Source organism: Psammomys obesus, unplaced genomic scaffold (assembly GCF_907164565.1).
Source record: "Psammomys obesus unplaced genomic scaffold, mPsaObe1.curated_primary_1811, whole genome shotgun sequence".
NCBI classification, from domain to species: domain Eukaryota; kingdom Metazoa; phylum Chordata; class Mammalia; order Rodentia; family Muridae; genus Psammomys; species Psammomys obesus.
In genome coordinates, this window is record NW_026587032.1 from 924,531 (window position 1) to 952,370 (window position 27,840).

Here is a 27,840-nt window from a genome sequence, read left to right on the forward strand (position 1 = left end):
CCGCCGGATGCTCCCCTCCCCCCCAAAAGCTTCCAGCAGCCCGGAGGCCGCGACACTGGCCCTCGTGTCCCTGCGCACGCACACACCTCGCGCACGTCGGTCCCACGCCCTCCCCGCCGCCCCGTGCCACCGCGCACGCAGGCCTTTGCGCGCGGCCGTACGGGACCGCGGGGCCGCCGGGGGGCGAGGGCGAAAGCTCGCGGGTGGGAAGGGGACCCTCCCCGGGCCGGCCTGGGCGCCGTCCCGGGTGGAGCCGGGGGCGGAGCTCCGGGGGGCGGGGCGCGCACGGCTGGGGCGTGTCTGCGCCGCCGCGCTCCGCGCCCCCCCCCCCGCTCTCGGCCCCGCTCCCAGCGCTTCCCCGGCTGCTCGCCGCCACCCCCGCCGTAGCTGCCGCTGCTCCCGCCGCCGCTGCCACCGTCTTCGAGGTAGGGCCTGGGCCATGCTGGAGTCCTCTGGGGCCTCGGGCCGCGCTCCTGGGGCGCCTCCGGGGAGGCGATGGAGGGAGGATCGGGCGAGGGCGCCGGGCCTAGGAAGCTTGGCCGCTGGAAGGGTGAACCAGGGCCGATCATCTAGGGCCTGGAGGGTCAGCGGGTGGGTAGAGGAGGCCTGGAGGGCGGGCGCCGAGCGGATCTCGGAGGGAGAGATCCCAGCCCGAGCATGCAGAGCGCCTGCAGTTGGAGGCGAGGGCGGCCCGAACATGCGGGCGGAAGGGCAAGGGCGGCCGCGTGGAGGCCCAGCGGGCCGCGCAGGTCTAGGTGACCTTCCCCGGCTGCGCCCTTTGGCTCTAGATCCGGTCTGCATGGATCTGGTAGAGACCCTCCCAGGCCCCAAGCCCTTCCACGCCAGCCCCGAGGGCCTGTGCAAACCCAGCCTTCTTTGCCGAAATGACGAGCTCCACATTGGCCATGTCCTGGAGCCCCCGGCCCCTATACGCCCTAGCGGGCCCACGCCCGGAGTAGGTGGCGCCGGATCCCTCTCGCGCATGCCTTCTCCCTCGGCAGAACGTGCTGTTGTGAGTGGACTTAGGGCCTGGTCTGGAAGTGAGACCCCACAGGAAGCTATATGCCTGGCCTTCTGGGTCTTAGGGACGGATTCCGTGTTCTGTGTCGTCAAATGCGACTGTGCATTCTGGGAACTGTTTTCAGGGCCTGACAGCAGATCGGAGGGCCACAACTCTCCGTGGTTTGTCCAAGGTCACACCGGTAGGAAGATTTCAGACTTCCATCTTTTTCATCTGCGAAACAGGAGCAATTATATACACTTCACTGAGTTTGGGAGAAGAAGAAAAAGATCCGATTAACACGAGGCCTTGGGGCTTGCACAAGGACACCCTAGAAACCTTGACAGTTACCTAGGAGCTTTAGGGAAGGGTCGAACTCATTCCTCTCACGCCCCCCCCCCCAAGATATTTTTTTTTGTTCCACATGGTGTGCTGGAAGGGACTCAGTAAATTCTACAGTTCTGTTATTTTCAATCCATTCTTACTCCGTTCGTGACAAGCGTTTGTACAGCAGCAGGTATTGAGTAACTGGAGGATAATTCACGAAACGCTGTCCCGTTTATAGATTGACAGCCTCAGGCAGACTGCAGACCTGGAATGCAGGAAGAGGCTGGGCCTAGCCCAGGCCTGTGCCATCTAGAGCCCTTCTCCCTTGACCAGAGAGATGGGTCAAGGTCTTCTCCTTTACCTAGTCTTTTTTTTTTTTTTTCAACTACCCAGCCATGCATGACTACTGAGGGCCTGCCTGCTTTTCTCTGGACTGACAAAACTGTAGGGCCAAGCTCAGGCCCCAGGGTCTTGGGTTTTGGCACACAGTAGGTGGGTAAGGTGGGGATAGATTCGTTTTTAAAGATGTCTATTTAAATGTGTGTGTTGATGCACATACGCGCAGGGGCCCTCAGAGGCCAGGAGAGGGTGTTGGATCCCCAGGACTGGAGTGTTAGGCAGTTGTGAGCTGCCCCACGGAGCTCTGGGAATCAAGCCTGGTTCCATTGCGAGAGCAGTAAGCACTCCAGGCCCAATAAAGCCACCCCCCACCAACTCACCCTTCAGTACATGGGGTGCACGTTAAACCGTAGACTCTTAAGCTCCCGTCTGAAGACTTTAGGTCACCTCACTTGCTTGTAGACGCTGTCCTGCCCTGGCAGAGTCACCTCTGTTTGAAGAGCTATAGCGGCACATGCTAACCCTGTAGCCGTGGCCACGAGAGACCAAAAGTAACAGCTCTAACATCCCACAACTTCCCAAGTCCCAGGGGAACTTGTCAAACTGGTGTTTCTGGGCTTGACGCTAGAGTGACATGGGTGAACAGGATTCTGGCTAAGGCCTTGGGCCTCTTGCACCTTCACCTCCTGACAGGTGTGTGTGTGTGTATGTGTCTGAGTGTGTCAGGGAGTCACCCAGGTGGCTTTGGGTAAGGTGTCTGCCCCACTTGTAGTAGTTGACATTCACAGGTGATTGTTTCATTTCTGATTTCTAGAATGAGGGGTTAGACAGGGCCTGTTTGGGACCATACAGTGCTCATGCTGGACGTGAGGCAGGTGTAGATTCTGGACTCTCCAGCTGCTGGTGGTAAGGGCAACCCTGCTCCCCACCCCCATGATCGAGGCGCTCTGCGGCCTTTTGCTCTGGACGAAGTTTCCCACGGCCTGACGGACACCTCCAGGAGTGGTGACTGAGAACTGCCAGTGTCAGGAGGATAGCCCCCAGGATTCCAGAAAGCTTGCAGTGTGTAGCTTTGCCTTTCCCCAGGTTCCTGTGGTAGTCACCAGGAAAGGATGACGGGTATGTCCAGCAGGCATGGATGGGCCTCCCTCCAGTTCACTGTCATCACTTTACCTAGAGCTGAGCTAGAAAACGCCCCAGAGGGCAGCCTGCACTCTCACTACCCATCTGACTGACGAGAGCCACAGGGTCTAACTCAGGTTAAGTAGCTCTCTTAGGTCTTAAGTTTGTTACAAAGTGGTTTTGGCTTTTGTTTGTTTGGAGGTGTGGGTAGCTCGAGTGGAGGTCAGAGGGCAACTTCTGATCCCTGTGTCTCCACCACCCCGGGAGTTACTGTTGGCCATTCTGGAACTTGGTGTGTGTTCTGTGACCCTGCTCTGTGCGCTTGGTGCTCGGGCACCAGTTCTCTGCTGGTATCCCTACACTGCACTGTTGTTGTGTTTTGAGTGTCTTTGTGAAGTAGAAGTTACGGTCTGGTTGGAAATGGAGAGGTATGGAGCCGCTGTTGACCGTCTTTGGTGGGCGGTGCTCAGAGAAATCAGTTCTGTTTCCAGCAAGGAGCTTGGAGCTGATCGGAAGAAGGGCTAGTTTTCTTTGGGGTGAGAGGCGGGAGGTGCTCCTCCAGGACCTGGCCAGACAATATCCAGCTAAACAATACCTCTTTATGGGTGGGGAGGACTCTGGACCAAAGTGGTTCAGGGTGAGCCTTTGACAAGATGCTCAGAAACCATTATAATAGCGAATATGCAAAAATAGGGCTTGGTTAGATCTCTACGCACAAATATATCGAGGGAGGCTCTCAGCCTGGGCCTGGGACTCAGAGTGCTAGCCCCGCATACAGGAAGCCCTGGGTTCTATCTCCGACACTGCAGTGCACTGGGGTGCACTCTCTGAGGTGGAGGCCGGAGGATCAAGTTTAAGGGCCACCTTGACTCCTTGAGACTCACTGTGGGTTGTGTTAGACCCCGAGTCAAAACAGAAACAAACTGGGTGGTGGCCGCCCATGCCTTGAGTCCTGGCAGTTGGGAGACAGAGACAGCTGGGTCTCTCTGAGTTCCAGGGCCACCCCGAGTACAGGGAAACCCCGTCTTCAGAAACAAACCAAACAACCAATCTAACAAAAAACCCACCACCATCACCACCAAAAACCCCAATCACCCGCTCATTTCAATCAACAAATTGGCCTGTCATCTATCATCTCGATGGAATTCTGGTTGTGTTTGTTTCGTGCCTCTGTGTGTACCAGCCACAGCATCTAGTGCTTTACCCTGAGGGAAAATGAGGTCAGAGAGACTAATTGTAGAGGTCTTTTACCTAAAGAGGGAGGAGGATGTGGGCCCAGATGCGCCTGATTCCCAAGGCTGTGTCAACCCCCCTGCGCCTTGTTTGGGCTCTTGAGATGCCTGTGGCTCTGTTGGAGCTCTGGTGTGCCTGACTAGACCCTAGACCCTGGAGTGCTGGCAGCCTTCTCTCCCCGGGTTCACGAGTGGGCAGGCAGGCTGCCCTGAGTCTGTGGAAGGCTGCTGCTGCTGCTGCTGCTGGCCCAGCTTCCAGAGTGTTTTAAAATAGAAGCAGAGCCTGGAAAGCCAGGCTGCCCTCTGTGAGCCTGGGGGGGTGGGGTGGGTGGCATCTGCTTTGGGAGCACAGCCTGCTTCCAGAGCAGAGGACCAGCACCTTGCCAGCACCTGGAACCAGAGGCGTGCCTTTGCTTGGAAAGAAATCGCTCTCTCTCTCTGTGTGTGTGTGTGTGTGTGTGTGTGTGTGTGTGTGTGTGTGTGAAGCTCCTGAGCTGGGCCTGCCTTTTTCTGGGAGGGGTCCCCAGGGTTGGTGGATAGGGGGTTACTTTTGCCGTGATCTAATCTGGTGTCTTTTTTTTTTTTTTTTTTTTATTTATAAAATATGTGTGAATGTTGTCCCTGTGCATATATACATATTCCATGCATGCAGTGCCCACAGGGTCCAGAGGAAAGCATCTGGACCTCTGAACTGGAGTCAGGGGTGGGTTTGAACCCCTGCGTGGGTGCAGGGAACCAAACCTGGACCCCCTGTAAGAGCAGTCAGTGCTCTTAACTGCTGAAGCAGCTCTTCCTCCCCCTGATACGTCTTAGATATGATGGTCCATTTTTGCCCTGGCAAACTACCCAAAACCGTTGGAGAAATAGTGATGCCGAAAGTTTTTCCCTGACTCTCTCATTCTGAGGGGAATCCTGTGAGGGTGATGGAAGAGTTTGGTTGCTAGGTTGTTTTGGCTGTATACTGGTGTCTGGCTGCATTCGGTGTAATGAGGCATTTGCAAAGAGGAGACCAGGGTACAGGGTACCTGTGAAAGGGCGGGTGGGTGGGTGGGCTACGGGTCTTTTCACACCCAGGGTGTCTTGCCAGCCTGATGACCCTTCCATAATCACTACGCTTAGTTACCTGATGGTCTGGGAGATGGCATGGCAGGGTGCCTCCTGGTTCCCTCTTGCTTTGGAGGTGGGAGGTCTGAGCTCACTGGGGGGAGGGGGTGTTACCTCTACCCGGGAGACTCTACTTCCTGGTCAGATGTGAGACCTGTCACCCCTCTCTTCGCCCCTGCTTGTGTCACCCACAGGCAGAGTCTGTGTCTGACTGGGGTTTCTGGTAGGTGCTGGGTGCAGAGTGAGCCTGGTCTTTTTCGTAAACTGTTGCTGCCTGCTCCCAGGCTGCTTAACAGCTGTCCTGGCAGTTCTCACATACACTGAAGTTATGAGCTCTGCCCTGCTCTTGCCATCTGGTCAGAGTGGCCCAGATGTTGGCGAATCGGTTCTTAGAACCAGTATGGACACTGTCTAGACAGCTTTTCCTTCCAGCATCTTAAAAAATTTTTTTTTGACACAGGGTTTCTCTGTGTAGCCTTGGCTGTCCTAGACTCACTGTAGACCAGGCTGGCCTCGAACTCACAGAGATCCGTCTGCCTCTACCTCCCAGAGTGCTGGGATTACAGGTGTGCACCACCACGCCTGGCTTGCATCTTAACATTTTTGCTTTATGTCAGTGGGTGTTTTGTGCGCATGTATGTATATGTTCACCAAGTGTTTGCCTGATGTCCTCAAAGGGCATTGGATCTCCAGGAAGTGGAGTTACAGATGGTTGTAAGCCACCACATGGGTGCTGGGAGTTGAACCCTGGTCCTCTGGAAAAGCAGCTGTTGCACTTAATCAACCACCATCTATCTCTCCAGTCCCTTCTGTTTTTCAAAAAAAAGATTTGTCATTCAATTGTTCGTATGTGCATCCCCTGTGTTCAGTGTCTGAGAAGCCAGGGGAGGGCACTGCGGCCCCTGGGGCTGCGCTTACAGATGGTTGTAAAGCCATGTGGGCACTGGAAACCCAACCCGGATCCTGCGAAGCGCGGACAGTGCCCTTCACCTCTGAGCCATCTCTGCAGCCCCTGGCATCCTGAATGCAGTGACATGTTGGAACGTGGCTGCCTTCCAATATTTTCTCTTCTTCACAACCACATTTAAATAACGAAGCTGAATAAAGCACGGAAACCACTTTGGGCGTGGTTTAATCCCAGCACTTGGAGAGGCAGAGGCAGAGGCAGTTGGATCTCTGTGAGTTTGAGGCCAGCCTGGTCTACAAAGTGAGTCCAGGACAGCTACCCAGGCTACCCAGAGAAAGCCTGTCTGGAAACAAAAACAAAACAAGAAACAAACAGACAAGAAATGGAAACTACATCTGAACTCCACACCTGCATTCCGGAGACCCCAGGCAGTCACCCTGCACAGATGGGGCCCATCTTTCCTGTCCTCTCTCACTCATTCACCAGTTCATCCAGTTCATGAACGCTTAAAGTTCACATCACAAGATTAGCATCAGACATTTTCTGTGGCCTGCAGTTTTCTTTCTTTTTTTAAATTCGTTTTTTTTTTTTTTTTTTTTTTTTTTTTTTTTTTTTTTTTTTTTTTTTGAGACAGTGTCTTACTGTGCAGCTCTGGCAGTCCCGGACCTCACTATGTAGATCAGGCTGGTTTTGAACTCAGAGAGATCTGGCTGTCTCAGCTTCCTGACAGCTGGGATCAAAGGCGTGCACTACCATGCTCAGCTCGGCTTTCTCGTTTCGTTCATGTGTGCATAGATAGTGTTCTATGTTCTAATATGTAAATTCACCACTATTATTGTTGTTTTGAGATAGTCTCATAACCCAGGATACTCAAATTCCTTATGTAGCCAGCAATGACCTTGAACTTTTGGTCTTCCTGCCTCCTTGTCTCAAGTGCTGGAACTACAGGCCTCTGCCTCCATACCCACCTCACCTCATAGTTTTTGTTAACTGATTGGTATTTCTTAGTTTGTTGGTCTCATTCATTTTCCTAATGATGGGCACGTTGGTCACTTATAGGTTTCTGTGACAGGCAGTGGGGCAGAGAATATGCTTCTGTCAGTTTTGGGGTGCCTAGGACACATAGTAGGTGGGGTTCCTAGGTGTAGGATTAAGGTTGAGTTAATTGTCTATCAGTTGCCATCCAAAAAGAGTGGACTGGATTCAAACTCGGTTTTCTGGATCTCAGCCTTGCCATGTACCAGTGTTGGGGTTGTCAGTCCATGGCGCCTCTTGGGATGGAATCCATGGCTGGTTTTAAGGCCGGAAGCAGCCCTAAGGGTCCCTCAGTCCGCGCTCAGCTCTTCCCTAGAGCGGCTGCTGTTCCGGGCTCTCCTGCTCTCCTCTCTTCTCCAGCTGTAGGGGAAGCAAGCACCTGCTTTTCGTTACATTGTAGTTTACCTGTTCCCATTGTCAGACACCAAGTTTCTACTTTCCTCTATGCGGTACAATGACACTTTTTTTTTTTTTTTTTTTTTAAACTGGCAGGAGCTGGCCTTATAGCCGCTCCTCTCCTGGTTCCGCCCCTCCCTCTTTGCCCTTTGCCCTTTTTCCGTCTCTCTTTTAAATTTTATGTATATGAGTCTTTTGCTTTCACACACACACACACACACACACACACACCATGTGTGCCTAGTATCCACAGAAGCCAGATGAAGTCTAGAATTATAGACAGCTGTGAGCCCCTATGTTGGAGCTGGGACTCAAATCTGGGTCCTCTGCAAGAACAGCAAGTGTTCCTAACCCCTGAGCTATCTCGCCAGCCTCTTCTCCCCACCGGTTTTTAAAACAGCGTCTTCATGTAGCTAAGGCTGGCTTTGAACTTTCTATGTAGCCAACGCTGACCTTGAACCTCTGGCCCTCTTGCTCATCTCCTGAGGGCTGGGGTTGTAGTCAGGGGCCACCAAGCCTGGTTTATTAAGTGCTGGGCAGGGCAGTCAGGGCTTTGTGCATGCTCAAAAAGCTTTTTGCCAATTGAGACCCATCCCAGCCCTTAAGCTATTCCCTGGCCTCAGCCTCCAAAGCCGCTGCGGCAGAACGCGTGAAGCAAACCCAGCTTGCGATAATACCTGGCAGGGACGAGGAGGTAGCTCAGCAGAAAAAGGTGTTTGCCGCCAGCGCTGAAGACCCGAGTTCAGCCCCTCGGAACCTGAGTGTTGGAAGGAGAGAACTAGCTCCTGCAAGCATCCCCTCGCCTTCACAGGTGCACCACGGTACGCACGGGCTCGCCAAATCCACGCAATTAAAGCTATGATGTGCGGTACTCCTTGCCCACTCGCTCACGGGTGCCCTTCACATGCCAGGCCTTGACATCTTTATAGACATTTGGGTAAACATAACGCCTGACAGGCCCTGAGGAGCTTGGAGTTCGGGGCGTGGTGTGGGAGGAGGAGCGGAGGGTGTGGGCGTGGTGAGTGAGCAGCTGTCACTGCCATGTAGTTGATGAGTCAGGAAGATGGGAAGATGTCCTCCTCCGGCCCCTTCCCCACCCCCAACCCCCGCCCCGAGGCCCAAGTTGGAGGTTATGTAAGCATGTTGTGTGGCCTGCTAGGTGATACACAATCCTTCCCCTCAGAGCTTCCAGTATGGTCCGTTCCTTAGGCTGGAGTGCTGTTTGCATAATTTGTTCAAGGTCAGCCAGGGAAGGCTTGGGCTGGTAGGCTGGCAGGCAGTGGAGGGGTTAGCGGGGAGTCCTGTCATTTGTGACTTGCTGGGCCCCTTCAGAGCCATCCCTGATCATAGCTGATCTGCTTCACCTCACTCCTACCCATCCATTTCTCTGTGTTCTTCCCTCTCCCTAACATCTGACTGTGTGCAGGGCCTGCTGCCTGCCTGGGTCAGGCTTCTGCAGAGGGTGATGTGTGGAGGCCGCTCTGCATCCACATCCGTAGTGCTTGGTGACCAATGTTCTGGTGCAAGGAAGGCCCAGGAGGGGCTCCTGTCAGGCTTCTACCTCCAGGCAGGGTTGAGTGAGTGAGGGGACGTGTCCGTCTCAACTCACTCCCGGCCTGAGGAGACTGAGCCTCGGTCCTGCCGGGGGAGGTCTGAGAACGTTGTGGGAATGGGTGTCTTCTGGGTGATGTTTATTTTCATCAGAAGACTGAGCGCCCTGGTCTGCCTCAGGCTGCCCTTAATCCTGCTGGATAAATGTATCACAGGAAGTGGGTCCCGGAAGGGCAGAAGGGGAAGCCACTGGAATGGAGCAATGGGGGAGTTTGGTGAGTGATGAGAGCTGAGCCAGATGGGGGTGTTGCCTCGGGCCCAAGAAAGAATTTAACTGGGCCTGCCCGGAAAGGTGGAGAATACACCTTCCTGCCTGGGTGTGGACAGGCCTGTTACCTGAGGGCCCAGACCGGGGACGTTATATTCCCCTCTCTGTTTATGGGACTTAAGAAAGGGTGTAGCTTGCACGTGGCAGAGCTAGTATCCACGGTGGCTGATGCAAAGTGCTGGCGGTTACGGCTGATTTTGTGCGCTGCAAGTTCTGTTACATGCAGCAGGGGCCAAATAAAGGCAGCAGAGTGGAATGGTAAATAAACCAGGGGAGCCTCACAGGGCCTGGCCCCTGCCCTGAGCCCTGGCATCCGACTCATGTCCCAGATAATAATCTCCTTAGTGCTGAGCGTTAGCTGCTGTTTGCTGTGGGTGGTGGTTTTGTTTTTTCCTCTTTTCCCCCCTTTTTTGACAGGTGGCTTTCCGTATTAGGTTTGGGGGTTAGTGTTGGCACACGGCATTTGGGGAACATTGGATAACGGATGCTGTGTCTTTTCCTCAAGGTGGGGTCTGGTCCTAGATGCAAAGGTGACTCCTGCAGGGTGGGTCCTGGGGGCTGTCTTTCCTCTGAGGTCAGGGAAGTGTAGCAGGACAAGACCTGGCTTCTGACAGGCCGGAGACGCAGCTTGGTTGGTAGAACGCCTGCCTGCACAGGTACAGCATTGAGCGAATACAAAACCGCACGCATACAACACCGACCACATCTGGGATGCTCGTGCTCCCAGCACTCTCAGATGGAGGCAGGCAGAGCCTCCACAGTGAGTCTCCACAGTGAGTTTGAGGCTAGCTTGTGCTATATAAGACCTCAAAAGGAAAAAAAAAAGGTGTGTGTGTGTGTGTGTGTGTGTGTGTGTGTGTGTGTACTATCGTGGCAGCTCAGGGGTTAGGAGCACTGACGTTTTAAGGTTGGACCTGAATTTGGTTCCCAACGCCCACGTTGGGTGGCTCACGAACCAGCTGTAACTCCAGTTCCAAGGGATCTGGTGCCCTCGTCTGGTCTCTGCAGGCACCTGCCCACACGTGGCAGAGATGCACACACAAAAATAGAGTGAAATCTTAAATATTGGTGGTGTTCAGGGGCCTTTAGCGACCTTGGATGCTGCAGGCGAGCGGCTCCTCCTCTGCTCCTCCTGGGGAGGGCCAGCTCTGTCTGCAGGTGGTGCTTTCTGTTTGCTTTGTTTTGTTAATTTCCTCTCGGTTTATTTTATTCTCTCTGTGTAAGAGTTTTGTCTGCCTGTGTGTACATGCGCACCATGCTCCCTGGATCCCCCAGAGCTAGAGTTAGGGACAGTTGTGAGCCACCATGTGGGCGCTGGGAATTGTACCCCAGACCTCCGTAAGAGCAGCAAGTGATCTTGACCAGCGAGTCATCTCTCTTTGTTTTTGTATGTCCACGAATGGCTCTTAATCCAGGCAGAGATGGAGAATGTTCTGGGCTCTCCGCCAAGATGTTCTGCAGGTCTGTTACGCTGGGCTGTCTTTCAGCCCAGGGTTACATGGTGTGGACTTTTCTTAGGAAGTGCCAGGCCCATCTGGCCTGAGGTGTGTGCCATTTTTCCAGGCCTGAGTGTGAAGCCTCCTGCCTGCCCCCTGGGGTCCATGCCTCTGCAGGGTTAGTTGGGAAGGAAGGGGCCAGTGGGAACAGGAGAGCCTCCAGTATTGGAAGAGTGGACAAGAGCAGTGTCAGGTAAATAAACCCCTGCCCTCTTCCCTGTGTCCTGACCCTAATGTGGGCCAGTCTGCCCGTGGATCCGGCCTGTTGGTGTACAGGAAGTGAGAGCGGCAACAACAGAAGTAGAACAGAGTGGCAGAGGCTCTGAGAATGTGAACTGTGGCCAGACGCGGGTCCAGCTAACACTGGAAGTCCATGGTTTTTGGGTTGCAGGCTCTCTTTAATTATGTCTTTATTGATAGATTGACTTATTATGCAGAGGTCACTAGATAACTTGGGGGTTGGTTTTCCCCTTCCACCATATAGGTTCCAGGGATCTACCTCAGATTGCCAGGTCGGGCAGCAGGCGCCTTTACCTGCTAAATTATCTGGAAGGTCCTGCTGTGGGCCCTTTGCCGGTTTCTTTGATTCAGACTTTGGTCGCTTGATATGGAATCACGTGAAGCCTTTCCCAGTGGGCTCCCACTAGTCAGGAATCCACGACGGTATGCTCATGTTTGTGAATGGGCACATGTGTGTGTATACAGATTCAGTCTGATAATTTAGGTGTACAGTATTTTGTTTATTTATTTGATTGTTCTCCTTTCTCCTCCTCCTGAAGGGTTTCTCTGTGTATCCCTGGCTGTCCTGGACTCACTTTGTGGACCAGGCTGGCCTCAAACTCACAGAGATCTGCCAGCCCCTGCCTCCGGAGAGCTGGGAATGAAGGTGTGGGCCACCCCCACCCCCTAGCAGGTGTAGAGCATTTTAAAACGAAGGCAACCAGACAAGGCTCTAGCTCAGTTGGCAGAGCACCTGCCAGTGTACTTGAACCCCCAAATTTGACCCCAGCAATGCACAGACTAGGTGTGGTGGTGATGTCTGTAATCCCAGCAGTTGGGGAGTGGAGGATTAGAAGTTCAAGGTCATCCTTGGCTACATAGACAGTTCTAGACCAACCTGGATTACCTGAGATCCTGTCTCAGGGAGAGAGAGAGAGAGAGGCCATTCTTCTGGTTAGTGAATGTAATGATTCTGGGGCGGCTTCTTTTCATGTAGGACAGATGTCACAGTGTGAGCTCTCCCAGGGTAGGATTTTAATTTTTCTGTATGGCCTGTCAACATAAAACCTCCCAGGAATGTAACGCCACCCTTAGAGCAGGGACCATCAGGGTCACTCTCTTTCTGTGATGCTTAAAACATGTTTGTTGACGGACTTAATTATGTGTAACAACCAGCGACCTCTTCCGGGCTCCAAGGGTACCTGCACCCAGGAGTGTCTACTCACATACACACACAAATAAAGATGGTACTTGTGAGGCCCTGTAGGCAGGTGGCTACCCTTGTACTTAACTCCTCTCAGCTCCCCAGATAGTATTTTGATAGTTGCTTTTAAAAATAAAGGCCCATTGGGGTTAGAAGTGGCTCAACAGGAACTTGATGCTCTTACAGATATCCCAGCACTAGTCATTAACAGGGTGCACATACGGAAACATGCGGAAACATGTAAAACAAAAATAATGGGCTGGAGAGACGGCTCAGCGGAGAAAGTATCGCTGCTCTTCCTGAGGACCTGGGTTTGATTGCTAGCACCCATGTGTCAGCCTGAGGCTGTCTGTTACTCCAGTTCCAGGGGATCCTACGTGCTCACACAGCCATATATGCAAGCAAAAACACCACGCACGTAAAATAAAATAAACAAGCAAATCATCTTAAAAAAAAGTTGAAGAAGCCAGGTGGTGGTGGCATACGCCTTTAATTCTGGCGCTTGGGAAGCAGAGGCAGGTTTATCTCTGTGAGTTTGAGGCCAGCCTGGTCTACACAGCAAGTTCCAGGACAGCCAAGGCTACACAGAGAAGCCCCGTTTTGAAAATGCCTGTGTGTGTGTGTGTGTGCGCGTGTGTGTGTGCGCGCGCACACACACGCACACACACACACACACACACACACAAAGAAAAAGTAACAGTATTTAAAATTTAGTTGTTGGTTTTGGTGGTGTGTATGTGTGTGTTGAGATCAGAGGGCGATTTGCTGGGGGAAGCTCTATCGTGTGGTCCCTGGGACTGAACTCACGTACCCAGGCTTGGTAGCCAGTGGCTAAATAGCCGCTGAGCCGTCCTGCTGGCTCTGAATTCTCCTCTTTGGTAGGGTGTGGTCGGATTGATTTTCACATGAGGAGATACCTAACTAGCTTTTAATACCGTACAAGTGGTTTCCCAGACTGTGAAAGTTCTGTGAAAAGCTGGGCTCCTGGTGACGAAGGTACCTGCTCCGCTGACACTTGTTGAGGGAAGGAAATCAGAGCCACTCGAGAAGGGCATCGATCGCCACGGGAAACTGATTTCTCCGTGAACAGCTACTGGCCGAACATCGGCCTTATGTAAGGAGAGAGGTCTTCCTGGCAAGAGTTCTGCAATTCAGTAAGGTAGCTGGCTCCTGGGAGTGTGTCTTTGGCCGTTCATTCATTCATTCATTCATCAAACATTGACTGTGTGGCCCGGAGCTGCTAAAGCCAGGCGGATCACTAAACCTCTCTAGCTCTGCCCTCAAAGGAAGGGTGAGACAGCTCACCCTGCACCCACACCTGGCAGGAAGAGCTGCCCGGGACTTTCGGGGCTGGGTGCTCCTTTAGTGGTGGTTTAATTATATCACATAACTTTTATTGGTGGGAAGCTAATTTCCATAATTAGCGATGCCTTCATTTCATTCACTCTGGGGCTTCTTTTGTTGTGGCAGAGAAATGGCTGTGCCTCCCACGTACGCCGATCTTGGCAAGTCCGCCAGGGATGTCTTCACCAAGGGCTATGGTGAGTGCTGCAGCAGCTGGGGATCATGGAAGGCCCTTCGCCCGCTGACGGGGTTGGCATGTTTGGAGTCCTTGGGGATGGTCACTTCAGCTTCGAGCCACCCACTGGTGAGGCTCGGGCATTGCAAGACAAGGCCAATTAGTCTGATGGGCCCGACAGGCCTGGTGACTGTGCCCCCAGCCAGCCAGCTGCTGGGAACCTTCCCCTCAGGGCCTGCATGAGCCTGCACTCTCTGTCTGCCACACCGCTGTTGCACAGGCTTTTTTTAAGCATTTCCAGATGGCCAGGAGGAAGGCAGAGGTGTCCCAGCTTCAAGTTTTTACTGTTATTTTTCTAGTGCTGGGGATCAAACCTAGGGCCTTGAGCTCGCTAGCAGTCATTCTACCACTGAGATACCTCTGACTCTCCTGGCGTGGTTAGTTAACCTGTGTTTGGCTGTTTTTCTTTCCTTAGGCTTTGGCTTAATAAAACTCGATTTGAAAACGAAGTCCGAGAATGGATTGGTAAGTTGCCGCACTGCACAGGACATTAATTGTATTTGTTCCCGACTAGTAGGGGCTGCTGAGGCCTGGCTGGCAGAGCCCAGAGCAGTTGCCTTCTCGGATTGTGGCTGTTTCAGCCTGTCCCATCATCACGTATCTTGTGCGATAGGTGACCTGGGACTATGGTGGCTTTTAAGTCTCTTTACAAGTTATTCTGTGGTGTTTGAAATCAAACTCCTACGGGCCTAACGCATTGCAGGCAAGTGCTCTACCACTGGCCTAAACCTCTGACCTGATCCATCCTTTATGCTTTTTATTTTAAAATTGCTTTCTCTGTCTCTTTCTCTCTCTCTCCAGAGTCTTACTCTGTAGTATATCAGGCTGGCTTCCAATCACAGCCGCCATTCTGCTTAGCCCTCCATGTGCTTAGGTGGTAAGGCCTCAGCCATTACACCCAACTTTGACCTATGTTGTTTTCTTTTTTTGTTAGAGATTTATTTATTTTTGTGTGTGTATGTGTGTGCGCGCGTACCCACAGGAGTTTGTGTGTACCTACATGCATGTAGGAACCTGGGGAGGCCAAAGGAGAGCATCAGATCCCCCAGAACTGGAGTTTTACCGGCCATTGGGAAGTGCATTGTGGGTGCTGGGACTCGAACTCAGGTTCTTTACAAGAACAGTAAGGACTCATAACCATTGAGCCATGTCCTCAGTTCCATTGACCTATATTTTTATTTACTTGTTTGTTTGTTTTAGTTTTTTGAAACAGGATCTCTTTACATGGCCCTGGCTGCCCTAGAACTCATGTAGACCAGGCTGGCCCCAAACTCAAAAAATCCACCTGCCTCTGCCACCTGTGTGCTGGGATTATGGCTTTCGTTTGTTTGTTTATTTTTTTATTTTATTTTATTTTATTTTTTTTGAGACAGGGTTTCTCTATATAACTTTGGCTGTCCTGGAATTCACTTTGTAGACCAGGCTAGCCTCGCCTGCCAATGTTTTTAATGTTTCGTTATTATTTAGAAAATGTCCCTGTTCTTCTTAGATTGTGTCTAGAGCAGTTGTTGGAGGGAAGGGACGGGTGTTTAGAATTCTGCTCTGTCAGCAATGGTTCCCTCTTGGCTGAGGCTGGTGGCAGTGTGGAAGTGGGGTGGTTTCCTGTCTGTGCTTCAGGGCCCCAGGGGAGGAAGGAAGCTGTCTTCCAACAAAGAACTTTCCAGAAGATCCCTCCAGTCAGCGGGCTCTTTCAATCCTTCATGTTTTCAGTATCTACTTGAACTGAAGAAATAGTTCTGCCTGGACCCGTCAGGGACTCTTGCTTCAGGGCCTGGAGAGGTACCAAGGGCAGACTGGACTGTAGGCCAAGACTGACTCTCTCTCTCTCCTTTCAGGAATTTACCAGCTCAGGCTCGGCCAACACAGAGACCACCAAAGTGAACGGCAGCCTGGAAACCAAGTACAGGTGGACCGAGTACGGGCTGACGTTTACGGAGAAGTGGAACACGGACAACACCCTGGGCACGGAGATCACCGTGGAAGACCAGGTAAGGCCTGCGGGCCAGAAACCCTGGCTTCGCTCATCCCCATCGCGGCGTCCCCGGCCCTGCCCTCCGCCAAGCTGCGCTGGTCCTGCCCTCGGCTAAGCTGTACCTCTTCTTTCTCACGTGCAGCTCACTCGTGGACTGAAGCTGACCTTTGACTCATCCTTCTCGCCTAACACTGGGTAAGGCTCTCGTTCTTGTCCCGAGAGGACATTCTGGGATGAGGTGGGCCTTGGTAGTCCTTCGAGACAAAGGATTTTGGTGTTCAGACTGACATCATGTCAAAGGTAGCCTCTAAGCTGGGAGGCTGGGGTGGGGGTGTGGAAGGGATGGTGGGGTCAGGGCCAGCCAGGGCTGTGTAATGAGATTCCATGTCAAAGAACAAAAACCAGCCAGACAGAAAAAAACAGTAAGGCTGCCTTGGTCCTGGCTCTGTACCTTTGAGTTCTGTGGCGGTGTTCTGGCCAGGATGCATAGATCCATCTGTTAATAGGCTGCGCTGGAGCAAGCTTCCTTAATTTGGAAATGCATTTCTCCAACAAATGGTTTTGTGTGCTCCTGTGCTCATTTGGGGAATTGAGGGTGCTTGGGCTAGGATGCTATTTGTCCCAAAGAACTTCCCTTTTCCTTTAGACACAGGGTCCCCTGTAGCTCAGGCTGGCCTTGAACTTATTATGTAGGCAAGGATGACCTTGAATTGATTCTCCGGGATCTCGGGCATATGCTACCATATCCAGTTTTTGGGATGCTAAAGATCGAAGGCAGGGCTTAAGCATCCCATTGGTGAGGCACTCTATAGCTACACAGAGCTGTGTCTCCAGCCTGAGTAAGGATTGTCCTGAGGCCGCGGACCACTGTTCAGCTGCTAAGATCCCACAATGCCCTCGTGTGCCTTGCTGCAGAAAGGCTGATCTGTTTCACAAAGGCCACCAGTAAGGGAAGTGGCCAAGGCTGAAGGGCGGAGGTGGTCTGAAGAAGCAGGGTTGCCAGCCTATTCTGTAGGTGTGGAGGGCTCTTCTCCCAGTTTTCTGAGACAGAGATCTGGAGAGTTTGACCACAAGGTGGCTCCTGGGGCTGCCAGGTCCCCTGGCCACAAACAGTTCAGGCTTGTTGGTTGTTGACACATCAGAGGACAAAGAGAGCAAGTTGGTCTTCCTCTGGTCCTAAGCACCCTACAGGGCTAGAAGGAACTCTTTCCTTCTAGAACATTCTACACTGTTGTGATTTTTTTTTGTTCTGAGAATGGCGGGGCTCCTAAATCAGGGGAAGGCTGTTTTTGCTCACTGACGATCGAGTCCAAACTTTTACTAAATTTCAAGTCTTCAGTTTTTGGTTTGGCAGGTGTCTAGTTTGGCAATTCATGTAGAAAATTACCATCTCCGTCATCTCTTTTACGTCCACAGTTTTTGTCTTTTGTGTTTCTGTGCTTTTTTTTTTTTTCCTCTTCCATTTTTGATTGCCTGCCTATGCCTTCCCAGGGCAGGGACTAAAGGTGTGAGCTGCCGTGTAGGCGCTGGGAACTGAGTCTGGGCCCTTCGCAAGAGCAGCCAGTGCTTCCAGCTGCCGAGGCCTCTCTCTAGCCCCCTCCGTTTGACCTTTTACTTTGAAGTAGTTTTACAGTTTCTGTGTAGAAGATGGTGATAAAAGTAATGTCTAGAGTTCCCTTCTCTTTCTCCCCTGGTTCTCTCTGGTGGTGAAATTTTATACCTACCATCACATCATATAACACGGCACATAATGGGTAACGTACAGCCTTTCACTACATCATAATGTTTCAGTGGGGCACATACGGGACCGTGGTCCCTTGGTGCTATAACAGAGCTGAAGAATTCCTTTCGCCAGCGCCATCGAGGCACAGCGCATTTCCTGAGCATGTGATAACTGACACAAACACCGTCTTCTCTGTTATCGCCCCATAAAGGCCTAGCATGTGTGGTTCTGCCCGCGTTGCAGTATTTGGTAATGGGGGGGGGCCCAGTGTGTGACTGGCTCTCTGCTCACTCTGCTTCTCACCACTTAAAGTGTATTCATTCTTATGAAATACTTACTGTGAACCCGTGTGCCGTGTTACCTTGCCCGCCTTGGGCATCTCATGTGTGCTCTGTCCCTCGGACAGAGGGACAGGAGGCCACGGTTGAGTGACTAATTGTGGCCATCTGGGTTTCTGTAAGTGCACCCCGTGACACGGGACATTTGCTTAATGACCAAAGGACCCAGCGATGCGATTTTCAGAATGAGTCCCTGTCATTAAGCAGTTGTGACCGGAACAGACATGAGCGCCAGCCAGTGAACATTGACACCACACTGGTAACTGCTGCCCTGCTGATAGCTTCTTTCTGGCGCGGCGCCCAGTTCTGGATCCTCCATTGCATCAGGCTGTCTGGTCTCCTTTGGGTCCTCTCCCTGGGACACAGCCTCCATCCTTCTCTGTCTCTCGTGACCTGGACATATGTGAAGAGTGGCTGAGAATCCTTCGCAGAACGCCCTTCTACTTGGATTGGTCTGACACCTTCTCCTGACTGCGTTCGGGTTGTCTGCTTTTGGTGGCTGAAGAAGCAGCACCTTGCGTTCACGACACACGCTGTCGGGAAGACCGATATCACGTGTCTTGGCCGGTGATACCAGCCTTGGTTATGTGGCGAAGATGGCATCTGCTGGCTCTTTTCACAGTAAAGCTGTTACTTTCTAGCTCTGTATTCAGTAGATGTGCAGGGAGATACTGAGACAGCAAATGTTCTCTTTCGTCATGCTTTGGGCTTCCTTCCTACCTACCTTCCTTCCTTTTTTTGCTTCCTTCCTATAATTTATTTTTATTTTATGTACATTGGTGTTTTGCCTGTGTGTCTGTCTGTGTGAGGGTGTCAGATCCCCTGGAACAGACGGTTGTGAGCTGCCATGTAAATGCTGGGAATTGAACCCAGGTCCTTTGGAAGAGCAGCCAGTGCTCTTAACCTCTGAGTCATCTCTCCAGCACCTGGTCATTCCTTTCTCACTCATGGGGTTTTACTGTAGGAAAGGGCTGTCTTACTCCTTCACTTGTTTAACCTGTTTTAGTTTTTATTTTGCTGTATTATCTTTATGTGTATGAGTGTTTTGCCTACATGTATGTATGTGTACCACATGTGTGCCTGGTGCCTATGGAGGTCAGAAGACAGCATTGGATCCCCTGGAACTGGGGATATAGGGGGTTGTGAGCACCATGTTGGTCCTGGGAATAGAACTCATGTCCTCGGCAAGAGCAGCCAGTGTTCTTAACTGCGGAACCATCTCTCCAGCCCCTTAGTATTTAAAAAAATATAACATTCACATACACATTTGTGTGTGTGTATGTATACCACTGTGAACATGTAGACATCAGAGAACAACTTGCTGGGTTTGTCCTTCTTTTTCCAGGCTAGTGCCAGGGAATCTGCTGAGCCGCCTTGCCAGCCCCAAATCATTTTTTATGTTAGTATAGACGCGTGGAGATTGAGTCTGTGAGTCCTGTTCAGTTGTATCATTTACACCGTGGCTCTCACTGTCCCAGTTGTGACCGTTTGGGGCTCCTTCAGGTTGACATGTGTGGGTTTTGGGGGGAGCTCCCCTCCCTTTCTTTGAGCTCATCTGTGTTTCTGGTTTTGGAAGTCGTGTGGCGTTCATCTTAGGTTCTTTCTTCCCTAGTCCAGGGAGCCATCTCTTTTGCAAGCATGGGATGTAGTTTTGCTTGATAGATTTGATCTTTAACATTTCTTTAAATGTGTGGCATGTGCACTCATGCCACAGTGCGCTTGTGGGGTCACGGAATGGTCTTCACATTTTACCTTCTTGGGAAGGATTTTTTTCTTACTGATTTTTATTTTATGCGCATTGGCGTTTTGCCCGCAAATATGTCTGTGTGAGGGTGTTGGATCCCCAGGAACTGCAGTTACAGGCAGGTATGGGCTGACGTGTGGTGCTGGGAATTGAACCCAGGTCCTCTGGAAGAGTAGCTGGTGCTCTAAACCACTGAACCATTTCTCCAGCCCCAAGGCAGGATTTCTCTCGTTCACTGCTATATATGCCAGGTGAGCTGGCTTTTGAGCTTCAGCAAGCCTTCTGTCTCTCTGTCCCATTTCTCTATAGAGAGAGGTTTCCTGGAATTATAGAGGCTTCTGCCATGCATAAAGTCCTTACCGGATTCTAGAGATTTGAACCCAGGTCTGGCAAGCACTTTACCCACTGAGCCATCTACCTAGCCCCATAGATGCTCTCTTATTCTCTGGGATCTGCTTTGGGCAAACGTTAGTCTGTATAGATGTTGGCAGGTGACGTGACTCATCCACCCTGAGGGACACTAGGTCTTGAGAAACAGCTGACAGATACTGGACTAACTGCTCTTAGATGCACTTTGAGTATCACTGGGCTGAAGGATTCGGATTCCTCATCAGAACCCAGGATTCTCAGTTGTGAACTCAGTGGGATCTCATGACTATGGTGGTGAAAGCTCTCCTGTGTGTTCATTAAGCAGGGAAAAAATGTTTTATTTTATTTTATTTTTTGTGTGTATATCCTTGTGTTATAGGTGACAAAAAATGAGGGTTGGGCCATATATTATTATTATTTGCCCTATATATTTAACCCACTATCACAAATAATAAGACACAGATACCTGTTAGATTTTGTAATTGCCTTATTACCTTGGGCCAGGAAGATATTTCCACCTACTTGGTCTCAACAACCTCAAGATCCATCTCCCAGCCCCCATCCAATGCCATCTGCCTTAACCAGCTGTATCTGGGCTACCTTTCATCCATAGTCTTATGAATGAATAGTTGCTTTTATTCTTCATCTGGGCCTTTCCATGCCTTTATTAGAGTCTTTCCTCCTGGCTCACGACATGGTTCTTTCTCCACACTAACCCATCATGGGGTCCTTCTTCCTTCTCTCTTCCCGTGATTCTCTTGAACTCAAAAGCCCAGGAACCTTAGCCATACCTACCCCATTCTGCCCTGCTCAGTGATAGACCTTTAATCAACCAATCAGGTAAAATGTCTTAGGCAGGTTTACAAAACAGGGATAGATGTCACCGGATCTTGAGGGCCGATAATTAGCATAAAAATAAAACATCAGAACAACTCCCAACATCCTTGAGTGAATGTATATGCACCACATGGGGGGACCAGGTACCTGCAGGGACCAGAACAGGTGTCAGGTTCCCAGGAACTGGAGTTACAGGGCAGTTGGGAGCTGCCAGTGTGGGTTCTAGAAACTGACGCTCAGTCATCTGCACAAGCGCTTTTCACTTCAGAGTCTCCTCTCCAGCCCAGGGCTCTGCTCTTCCTTTTTTTCACTGCCTACTGGCTGAGCCACAAAGATGGCCATCTCCCTCACACTGCTGTGTGGGTAGCTCTGAGATATGTGCCTCTTTTCTGTAGGCTTGGAGAACAGCAAAGATGCCCCGTAGATGCCTGTGTAGGGTGATGGGTTAGGCGTAGGGAGAGGATGGAAAAGGAACGTGGTTGCCGCTCATTTCCTGGTCTCTTCCCGCTGTGTGCACGGTGTTGGCTTTTTGCAGACTGGATCTGAGCTCAGGAGAAGCTGGGTCCTGCTTGTGGCTCAGCAGCTGTTGAGGGGCAGCTGGCCACGGCCTCACTTCTGTTCCCTGCCCCCTACACAAACTGGGATCAGACAAAGTGTTTACAGTTCTTAGCGTGACTGTGTCAAGGTGAGTTAGCTTGGCGTTAATACTGTTTCTTCTTCTTTTAGGAAAAAAAATGCTAAAATCAAGACAGGGTACAAGAGGGAGCATATCAACCTAGGCTGTGACGTGGACTTTGACATCGCTGGGCCCTCGATCCGGGGCGCTCTGGTGCTTGGTTACGAGGGCTGGCTGGCTGGCTACCAGATGAATTTTGAGACGGCGAAGTCCCGAGTGACCCAGAGCAACTTTGCAGTTGGCTATAAGACGGATGAATTCCAGCTTCATACTAACGTGTAAGTGTGTGTGTGTGTGTGTGTGTGTGGGGGGGGGTTGTCTTAGTTACTTTCCCAGTGCTGTTTCAAAACACCGTGACCGAGACAACTTATGAAAGAAAGCATTTAATTGGGCTGTTTTAGTGTTAAGAGTCCATGATGGCATAGCAAAGGCACAGCAGCAGGAACAGCCAAGAATTCACATCCTGATCCGAACCGTGAGGCAGAGAGGAGAGTTGACAGATCTTCTCCAACAAGGCCACACCTCTTAATCTTTCCCAAACAGTTTGACCAGCTGAGGACCAAGTATTCAAATGGAGCCCAGTCTCATCCATAACACCACAGGCTGTGTTTGTGTGTGTGTGTGTGTGGCTAGGGTGGTTGCTTTTCTTTTCTTTTTTTTTTTTCCTAAGTTCAGTTTTCAGTTATTTGGGTCAAGGAGCCACACGGCCTGTCAGCTTTTTTGTTTCCCATTACACGGAGGATAACCCAGGAGCGCACAGTATTCTCTCTGCTAATGCGTCTCACAGCTTACTGACCGCTGGACAGTCGGGCGGTGGGCAGGGAGGTTGCGGTGTTAGGTCGGAGATCATCTGTGCCGGGACATGGAGGCTGAAGGATACTGATTTGAGGGAAACAAAAACTTCAATCATAAAAATCTTACCTGGGGCCAGAGGGAAGCTTGCCAGAGACATTCCACAGCTCTCGGAAGAGGACCTCAGTTTGGTTCCCAGCAACCTGGTCACGCGCAGCTTACAACTGCCTGAAACTCCAGCCCCACAGGATCCAGCGCTCTCTTCTGGGCTCTGAAGGGACACACTCCCCCCTCCACAGACACACACATAAAACCCTTTTTTTTTTTTTTTTTTTTTGGAAAGGTAATTTTGTTTGGGTTAGTTTCATGAAGCACTAATCAGTTCTTTACACTAGAGGGCGGTAAATAATAACTTCTTAGACTCAGACCAACAATGGTCTGAACAAATTGTGTTTCTATTAATAACAATTAAGAACGTGTATTCATTGATGTGTGTGTGTGTGTGTGTGTATCTGTGAACTTTGCCTCAGTTTACATGTGGGGGTTAGAGAACAACTTGCAAGGAGTCTGTTTTCTTCTTTCATATCAAATCCACAGCACTTACCTTCCGACGTGGGGACAGAGCTTTCCTAACCACCTGGCCGAGTCTCCTCTCCTTCGCTTCCCTCCTGCTCTCTCTGTTAGACTCACAAAAAGTGAAGACACAAAGAGGAGAAAGTGGAAAGCTCTGTGAAATTCTAATTTTCTAGTTTTTGCATCTATTTTGAAAAAGAAAAGAAAAGCATTTGTTTTTATTCATGTATGTGTATATATGTGTGTGTGTGTGTGTGTGCGCATGTCGCATGTGTGCTGGTGCCCCTGGTGTTCAGAAGAAGAAGTTGGATCCTCTGGAGCTGGAGTTATGGGCAGTTGCGAGCTGCCTGGTGTGAGCACTGGGATTTGAACTTGGCTCCTTTGGAAGAGCAGCCCATACTCTTAACCACTGAGCCACCTCTCTAGCCCCACCTGCCTTCATTTTTAAAGAGCATTTGGAAGCAGACTTGAGGTTCTGTGCTGCTCTGGTAGTCACCGGGGATGACTTAGAGTTCCCGGTGATAGGTGGGCTGTTTTATCTTCTGGAATTTTCGGACTGGTGTCTGTCTCACTCTTGTTGGGCTCCCTCGATTTCAGTATTTGTTTTGTGAGCCTTGGTCTTGATACCCTGGCTTGGTTCAGTCCATTTCTGGCATCCCTGCACTCTTGTTAGAACTGGTGAGGACTGCCTGCGTTTCAGCCCACCTCCCTGGACAGCTGAGCACCTGTTGCTATGCTTGCTTGCAGGAATGACGGGACAGAATTTGGGGGCTCCATTTACCAGAAGGTGAACAAGAAGTTGGAGACTGCTGTCAACCTCGCCTGGACAGCAGGAAATAGTAACACTCGCTTTGGAATAGCAGCCAAGTATCAGGTCGACCCTGATGCCAGCTTTTCGGTGCGTACCCGAGAATCACTGTCTCACAATTGCAGGAATTCTGTGCTTCTGCTTAGATGTTCTATCACTGGACAAAGGCGATGCTTGTGCTTAATTCTGCTTGAGATGGATACTTAAATTTTCTTTGTTTCGTTTCTTCCTTCCCTCTCTCTGTCTTCTTTCTTTCCTTTCTTTTGTTCCTTCCCGCCTTCCTTCCTTCCTTCCTTTCTTTCTCTCTCTTTTCTGACAGTCTCACCGTGTGGCCCTGGCTGGCCAGGAACTCACTCTGTAGATCTCACAAAGATCCACCTGCCTCTTTACACCCCCATCGGGTTTTCTCTTTGTTCCTTGGCTATCCTGGAACTTGCTCTGTAGACCAGGCTGGCCTTTGAAATCAGCTACCCACCTGCCTCTGTCTCTTGAGTGCTGGGCTTAAAGGAGTGCATCACCATGGCCTAGCACCTCCATGGTTTTTATATCGATGTTTTTGCACTGGAGCTGCCGAACGCTTCTGGAGGTTGACTGGGTGACGTCCTTAAAGGCACACAGTGCTGGGACCTGGTTTTGAGGAGATTGCTATGCTACTGAGCCACTCTAGCACATCCTTGTCCCATCATGCGAACTGTAATCTTTTTTTTTTTTTTTTTTTTGTTATTCGGGACAGAGTTTCTCTGTGTAGCCATGGCTGTCCTGGACTCTATTAGTAGACCAGGCCAGCGTCGAACTCACAGAGTATCTGCCTGCCTCTGATTTCCCTGAATGCTGGGATTACAGGTGTGTGCCACTGTACCCGGCACCCTTAAATGTTTTATTTTGTTTTCAGTACCTACAGTCTACATTAAGGTACCAATGGTCAGGATGATGTAGTTCAGTGAGTACAGACTTGTCCACCATGTGCAAGGGCCTAGGCTTCAGCCACATTACTAGGGAGAAAAAAACCCAAGCAAACCAAACCAAGCCTGGGGATTTAGCTCAACTGGTGGAGTGCTTAGCAGCTTAGCATCAAGAAAGCCTCTGCACTGCAGAGACAGCACAAGGATCAGAAGTTCAAGGCCGTTAGTGGCTCCAGTGTAGGAAGAGTTTAAGAAGGCAGCCTTGGGCTGTGTAGTGGGATATCATCTTTAGAGAGACAAAAGTAGGTACTTGGTCAGCCGGCATCGAGTCTTGCTTACCCCATGGCATCGGTCAGGGGCCCCAAACTGCACCAGTTTTGTGGTGAACACAGTTGAGCTGGCTTCTGCTGTCACATTGTGGATGGCCAGCTTTTTGGTGTGGAATGAGGAAGTGTCGTGTTGCAGAATCTTTCTGTTGGCTGGTGTAACTCAGTCTGTTTCAAGTCTCCTGACCTGGGAACTGGACTTGGCTCCCTCAACATTAGGCATGCGTGTAAACCAAAGGACAAGGGGCCTCCTTGTTGGGATGTTGGGAGCATCAAGGAACAGTTAGAAGGGACACGGCCTGCCAAGAGCCCTCATTGATGAATCTCATGCTGAGTTTTATAAGATGGCTACGCACAGGCACAACATGATCCCGACACCTGGGATTTGAGCAAGACGCTGTCACTCGTTTTGGAGGCTGTTGTAGATGGCCATTGATATTTACCATTAATATATCTTTTAGTAAGGCTGCTGTTAATCCTAAACACTGTATAACCAAATCACCACACAGAGACTATGATTTATTTAATTAACTTAGAACACAATGCTGGACAATAGTTACTCTTAAACCTCCAAGCCCTTATAGTTTCCTAACATTTATATTCACTCATTATACTTGCTTTTTGTGAAATGTTAGGTCCGGTTCATTCTCTATGTCGATCCAAGACCTCTCCTCCAGCTCTGCTTTCCGAGCTCTCTCCTGCCCTTCTTTCCTCTCCTGCCCTACCCACCTTCCTTTCCTCTGGCTCCTCCCTCTCTTCCTGCTTCCTTTCCATTGCTCAACCTAGTGGCTGATTGTTTTATTTTGGCATGTTTACACAAAGTTGAGACAGGTGATGCTTAGGATAAGTATCACAATGAAATGTCTGGATTGAAACCGGAGAGTGGGAGAGTGAAATCACCATTTGAATGAATAAGGGCAGGGCAAGGTGTATACATTCCAAAAGAACATTATACCAACAGGAGGCAGACAGGTGGGATACTGTTTTCAAGAAGGAGGGACACCACTTTCACCTGCATTTATCTTTTTTCCTTTCAGGCCAAAGTGAACAACTCTAGCTTGATTGGTTTGGGGTACACTCAGACCCTGAAGCCAGGTAGGTGTTGGCTGTGTGCAAAGCTCGTTCTCTGTCACGTTTTGCTGCTTGCTCTGTTATTTCTGCTATTGCTATTGTAAATGAGCATATGTAAACTTTTTTCAGTGTAAACTTTTATAGTTTAGATGTTTATAAAGGAGCTGTGAGCTCGCTATAGAAAGAAAAAGAGAGAAAAGCCAGAAGGAAAATGCCTGGGCTAACTCGGGTTACATCTTTGGTTTTTTCCTTCCATCCTTTCCCTGGCATGTGATACTTGATAGTTATTTCCAGGCTGTTGTCAGTCATCTTCTCTATAGAAAAGAGAAAGGTGTAGGAATGGTGGGTCTGCTCTGCATAGTTGTCCCAGCCGCTCACTGGTGTGTGAGGGCTCCGGGGGCTAAAACTTCTTTTGAGCCCTCGAGGCTGATTATGGTGATATGAGAATCAAGTTCCTCCCTGGAAAATAATCAGCCCATTTGGTCTAAAATTACAAGTCCCAGGAACAACCGTTTATTGTGTGTCTGGGTGTGTACATGTTATGAAGATGAATGTAACTCTCAGGCTGTCACAGGACAGGGTTTACTTCCGAGGCAACACTGCTCAAGCAGTTTACTGAGTAGTACCCAGATCGACACGCTCCTTGTGATGGGGGGAGGCATGAGAGGGAAAGGGAATTGGATTCCGGAAGTAGATTCCAGCAGGGTCTCTGCCCTGCACCAGTGATGGCTGTTGCCTGTGTTCATTTGAGGGTAGCAGCAGGTCAGGCTGCAGAGCAGGACGCAGCCTGGAGTCAGATCACCTCGTCGTCTCGGGCACTTGGAACAGTCTGACTTTGGTATTAACCCCTTCTCTTCCCTTTGTCTCTTTCCCCTTTCTTCCTCTTCCTACCTCCGACCTGTCACCCCTCCCTCCCCACAGGTATCAAACTGACGCTGTCAGCCCTGCTGGATGGCAAGAACGTCAATGCAGGTGGCCACAAGCTCGGTCTAGGACTGGAATTTCAAGCATAAGTGAATATTGTACAATCATTAAATTTTAAACTATTTTGCAGCATAGCTACCTTCAGAATTTAGTGTACCTTTCAATGTTGTATGTTGGGGATTCAAGAATTGATGAATACCACGTTAGACCTCCAGGCTAAGGATGACTCGGCTTTAAGGTGTTTACCATTTCAGAGTACAGCAGAAACTCCATTCCAGATGGGGTCCTTTCAGCTGTGGGCGTGGCTTGGGGAGGAGCCAGGCAGCAAGAGCAGGCTGGGAATGTGCGGGCCCTTTTGTAAGTCTGTCCCCAGATGACATTGTGACTTCCCGAGCACCGAACCCTGGTGTCCCGATCCTCACTGCTGGGAAGCATGTGCACACCTATGTGACACAGACGTTTTAGACAGAGCGTCACGCCCTGTTCCCATCCTAGCCCATCAGTTACCTGTTTTACACCAAAAGTAGTCTTCAGGGTGTGGTTAGCTATTTCTTTTGTGCCATTTTAGGGTGGAGAGGGTGGGCATGATGGAGCCAGTCATTCAGGACTTAATCCTTCCTTGTGTTGTGGTGTGGTTTTCTTTTCTTTTTTTCTTTCTTCTTCTTCTTTTTGTTTTTTAAATTCCTTTTATTTTTTGCCACTGCACCAGAGTATGAAATAACTTCCGGTTTTTCCAGCTCTGTGCTGGGTAGGTGATTGTGGTCACACCCTGACAACACTAGGGATGTAGACTGACTTCTGTTATAGCCTCACCACTCTATTTTTTAGTAGTTTAATGGGTACATTATAGAGTCTTCCATTTTGTGTGGAATTAGCTCCTCCCCTTCAAATGCTGTAATTAACATCACTTAAAAAAATAAAACTTGAATAAAATATTGAAACCTCA

The 27,840-nt window shown here is 50.4% G+C and overlaps 1 protein-coding gene across 2 annotated transcripts; it reads left to right on the forward strand.

Annotated features, from left to right (window-relative positions):
* The first annotated feature begins 339 nt into the window (after positions 1-339).
* On the forward strand, positions 340-27,840 carry Vdac1 (voltage dependent anion channel 1). 2 transcript variants are annotated; one of them, XM_055602799.1, is made up of 9 exons: positions 340-425; positions 13,731-13,801; positions 14,255-14,304; positions 15,675-15,827; positions 15,954-16,006; positions 21,549-21,776; positions 23,611-23,761; positions 25,937-25,994; positions 26,892-27,840. In XM_055602799.1, the coding sequence occupies exons 2-9, from the start codon at positions 13,735-13,737 to the stop codon at positions 26,981-26,983; spliced, it is 852 nt and encodes a 283-aa protein (XP_055458774.1). In that variant the 5' UTR covers positions 340-425; positions 13,731-13,734; the 3' UTR covers positions 26,984-27,840. The 2 variants fall into 2 exon arrangements, with proteins under 2 accessions (XP_055458774.1, XP_055458775.1); XM_055602800.1 differs by lacking the exon at positions 340-425 and adding an exon at positions 13,325-13,419.

Coding starts and splice junctions, on each gene's coding strand:
- Vdac1 (XM_055602799.1), top strand. CDS start 13,735: ATGGCTGTGCCTCCCACGTACGCCGATCTTGGCAAGTCCGCCAGGGAT. Junction 13,802..14,254: donor TGTCTTCACCAAGGGCTATG/GTGAGTGCTGCA, acceptor TTCTTTCCTTAG/GCTTTGGCTTAATAAAACTC. Junction 16,007..21,548: donor TCCTTCTCGCCTAACACTGG/GTAAGGCTCTCG, acceptor TTCTTCTTTTAG/GAAAAAAAATGCTAAAATCA.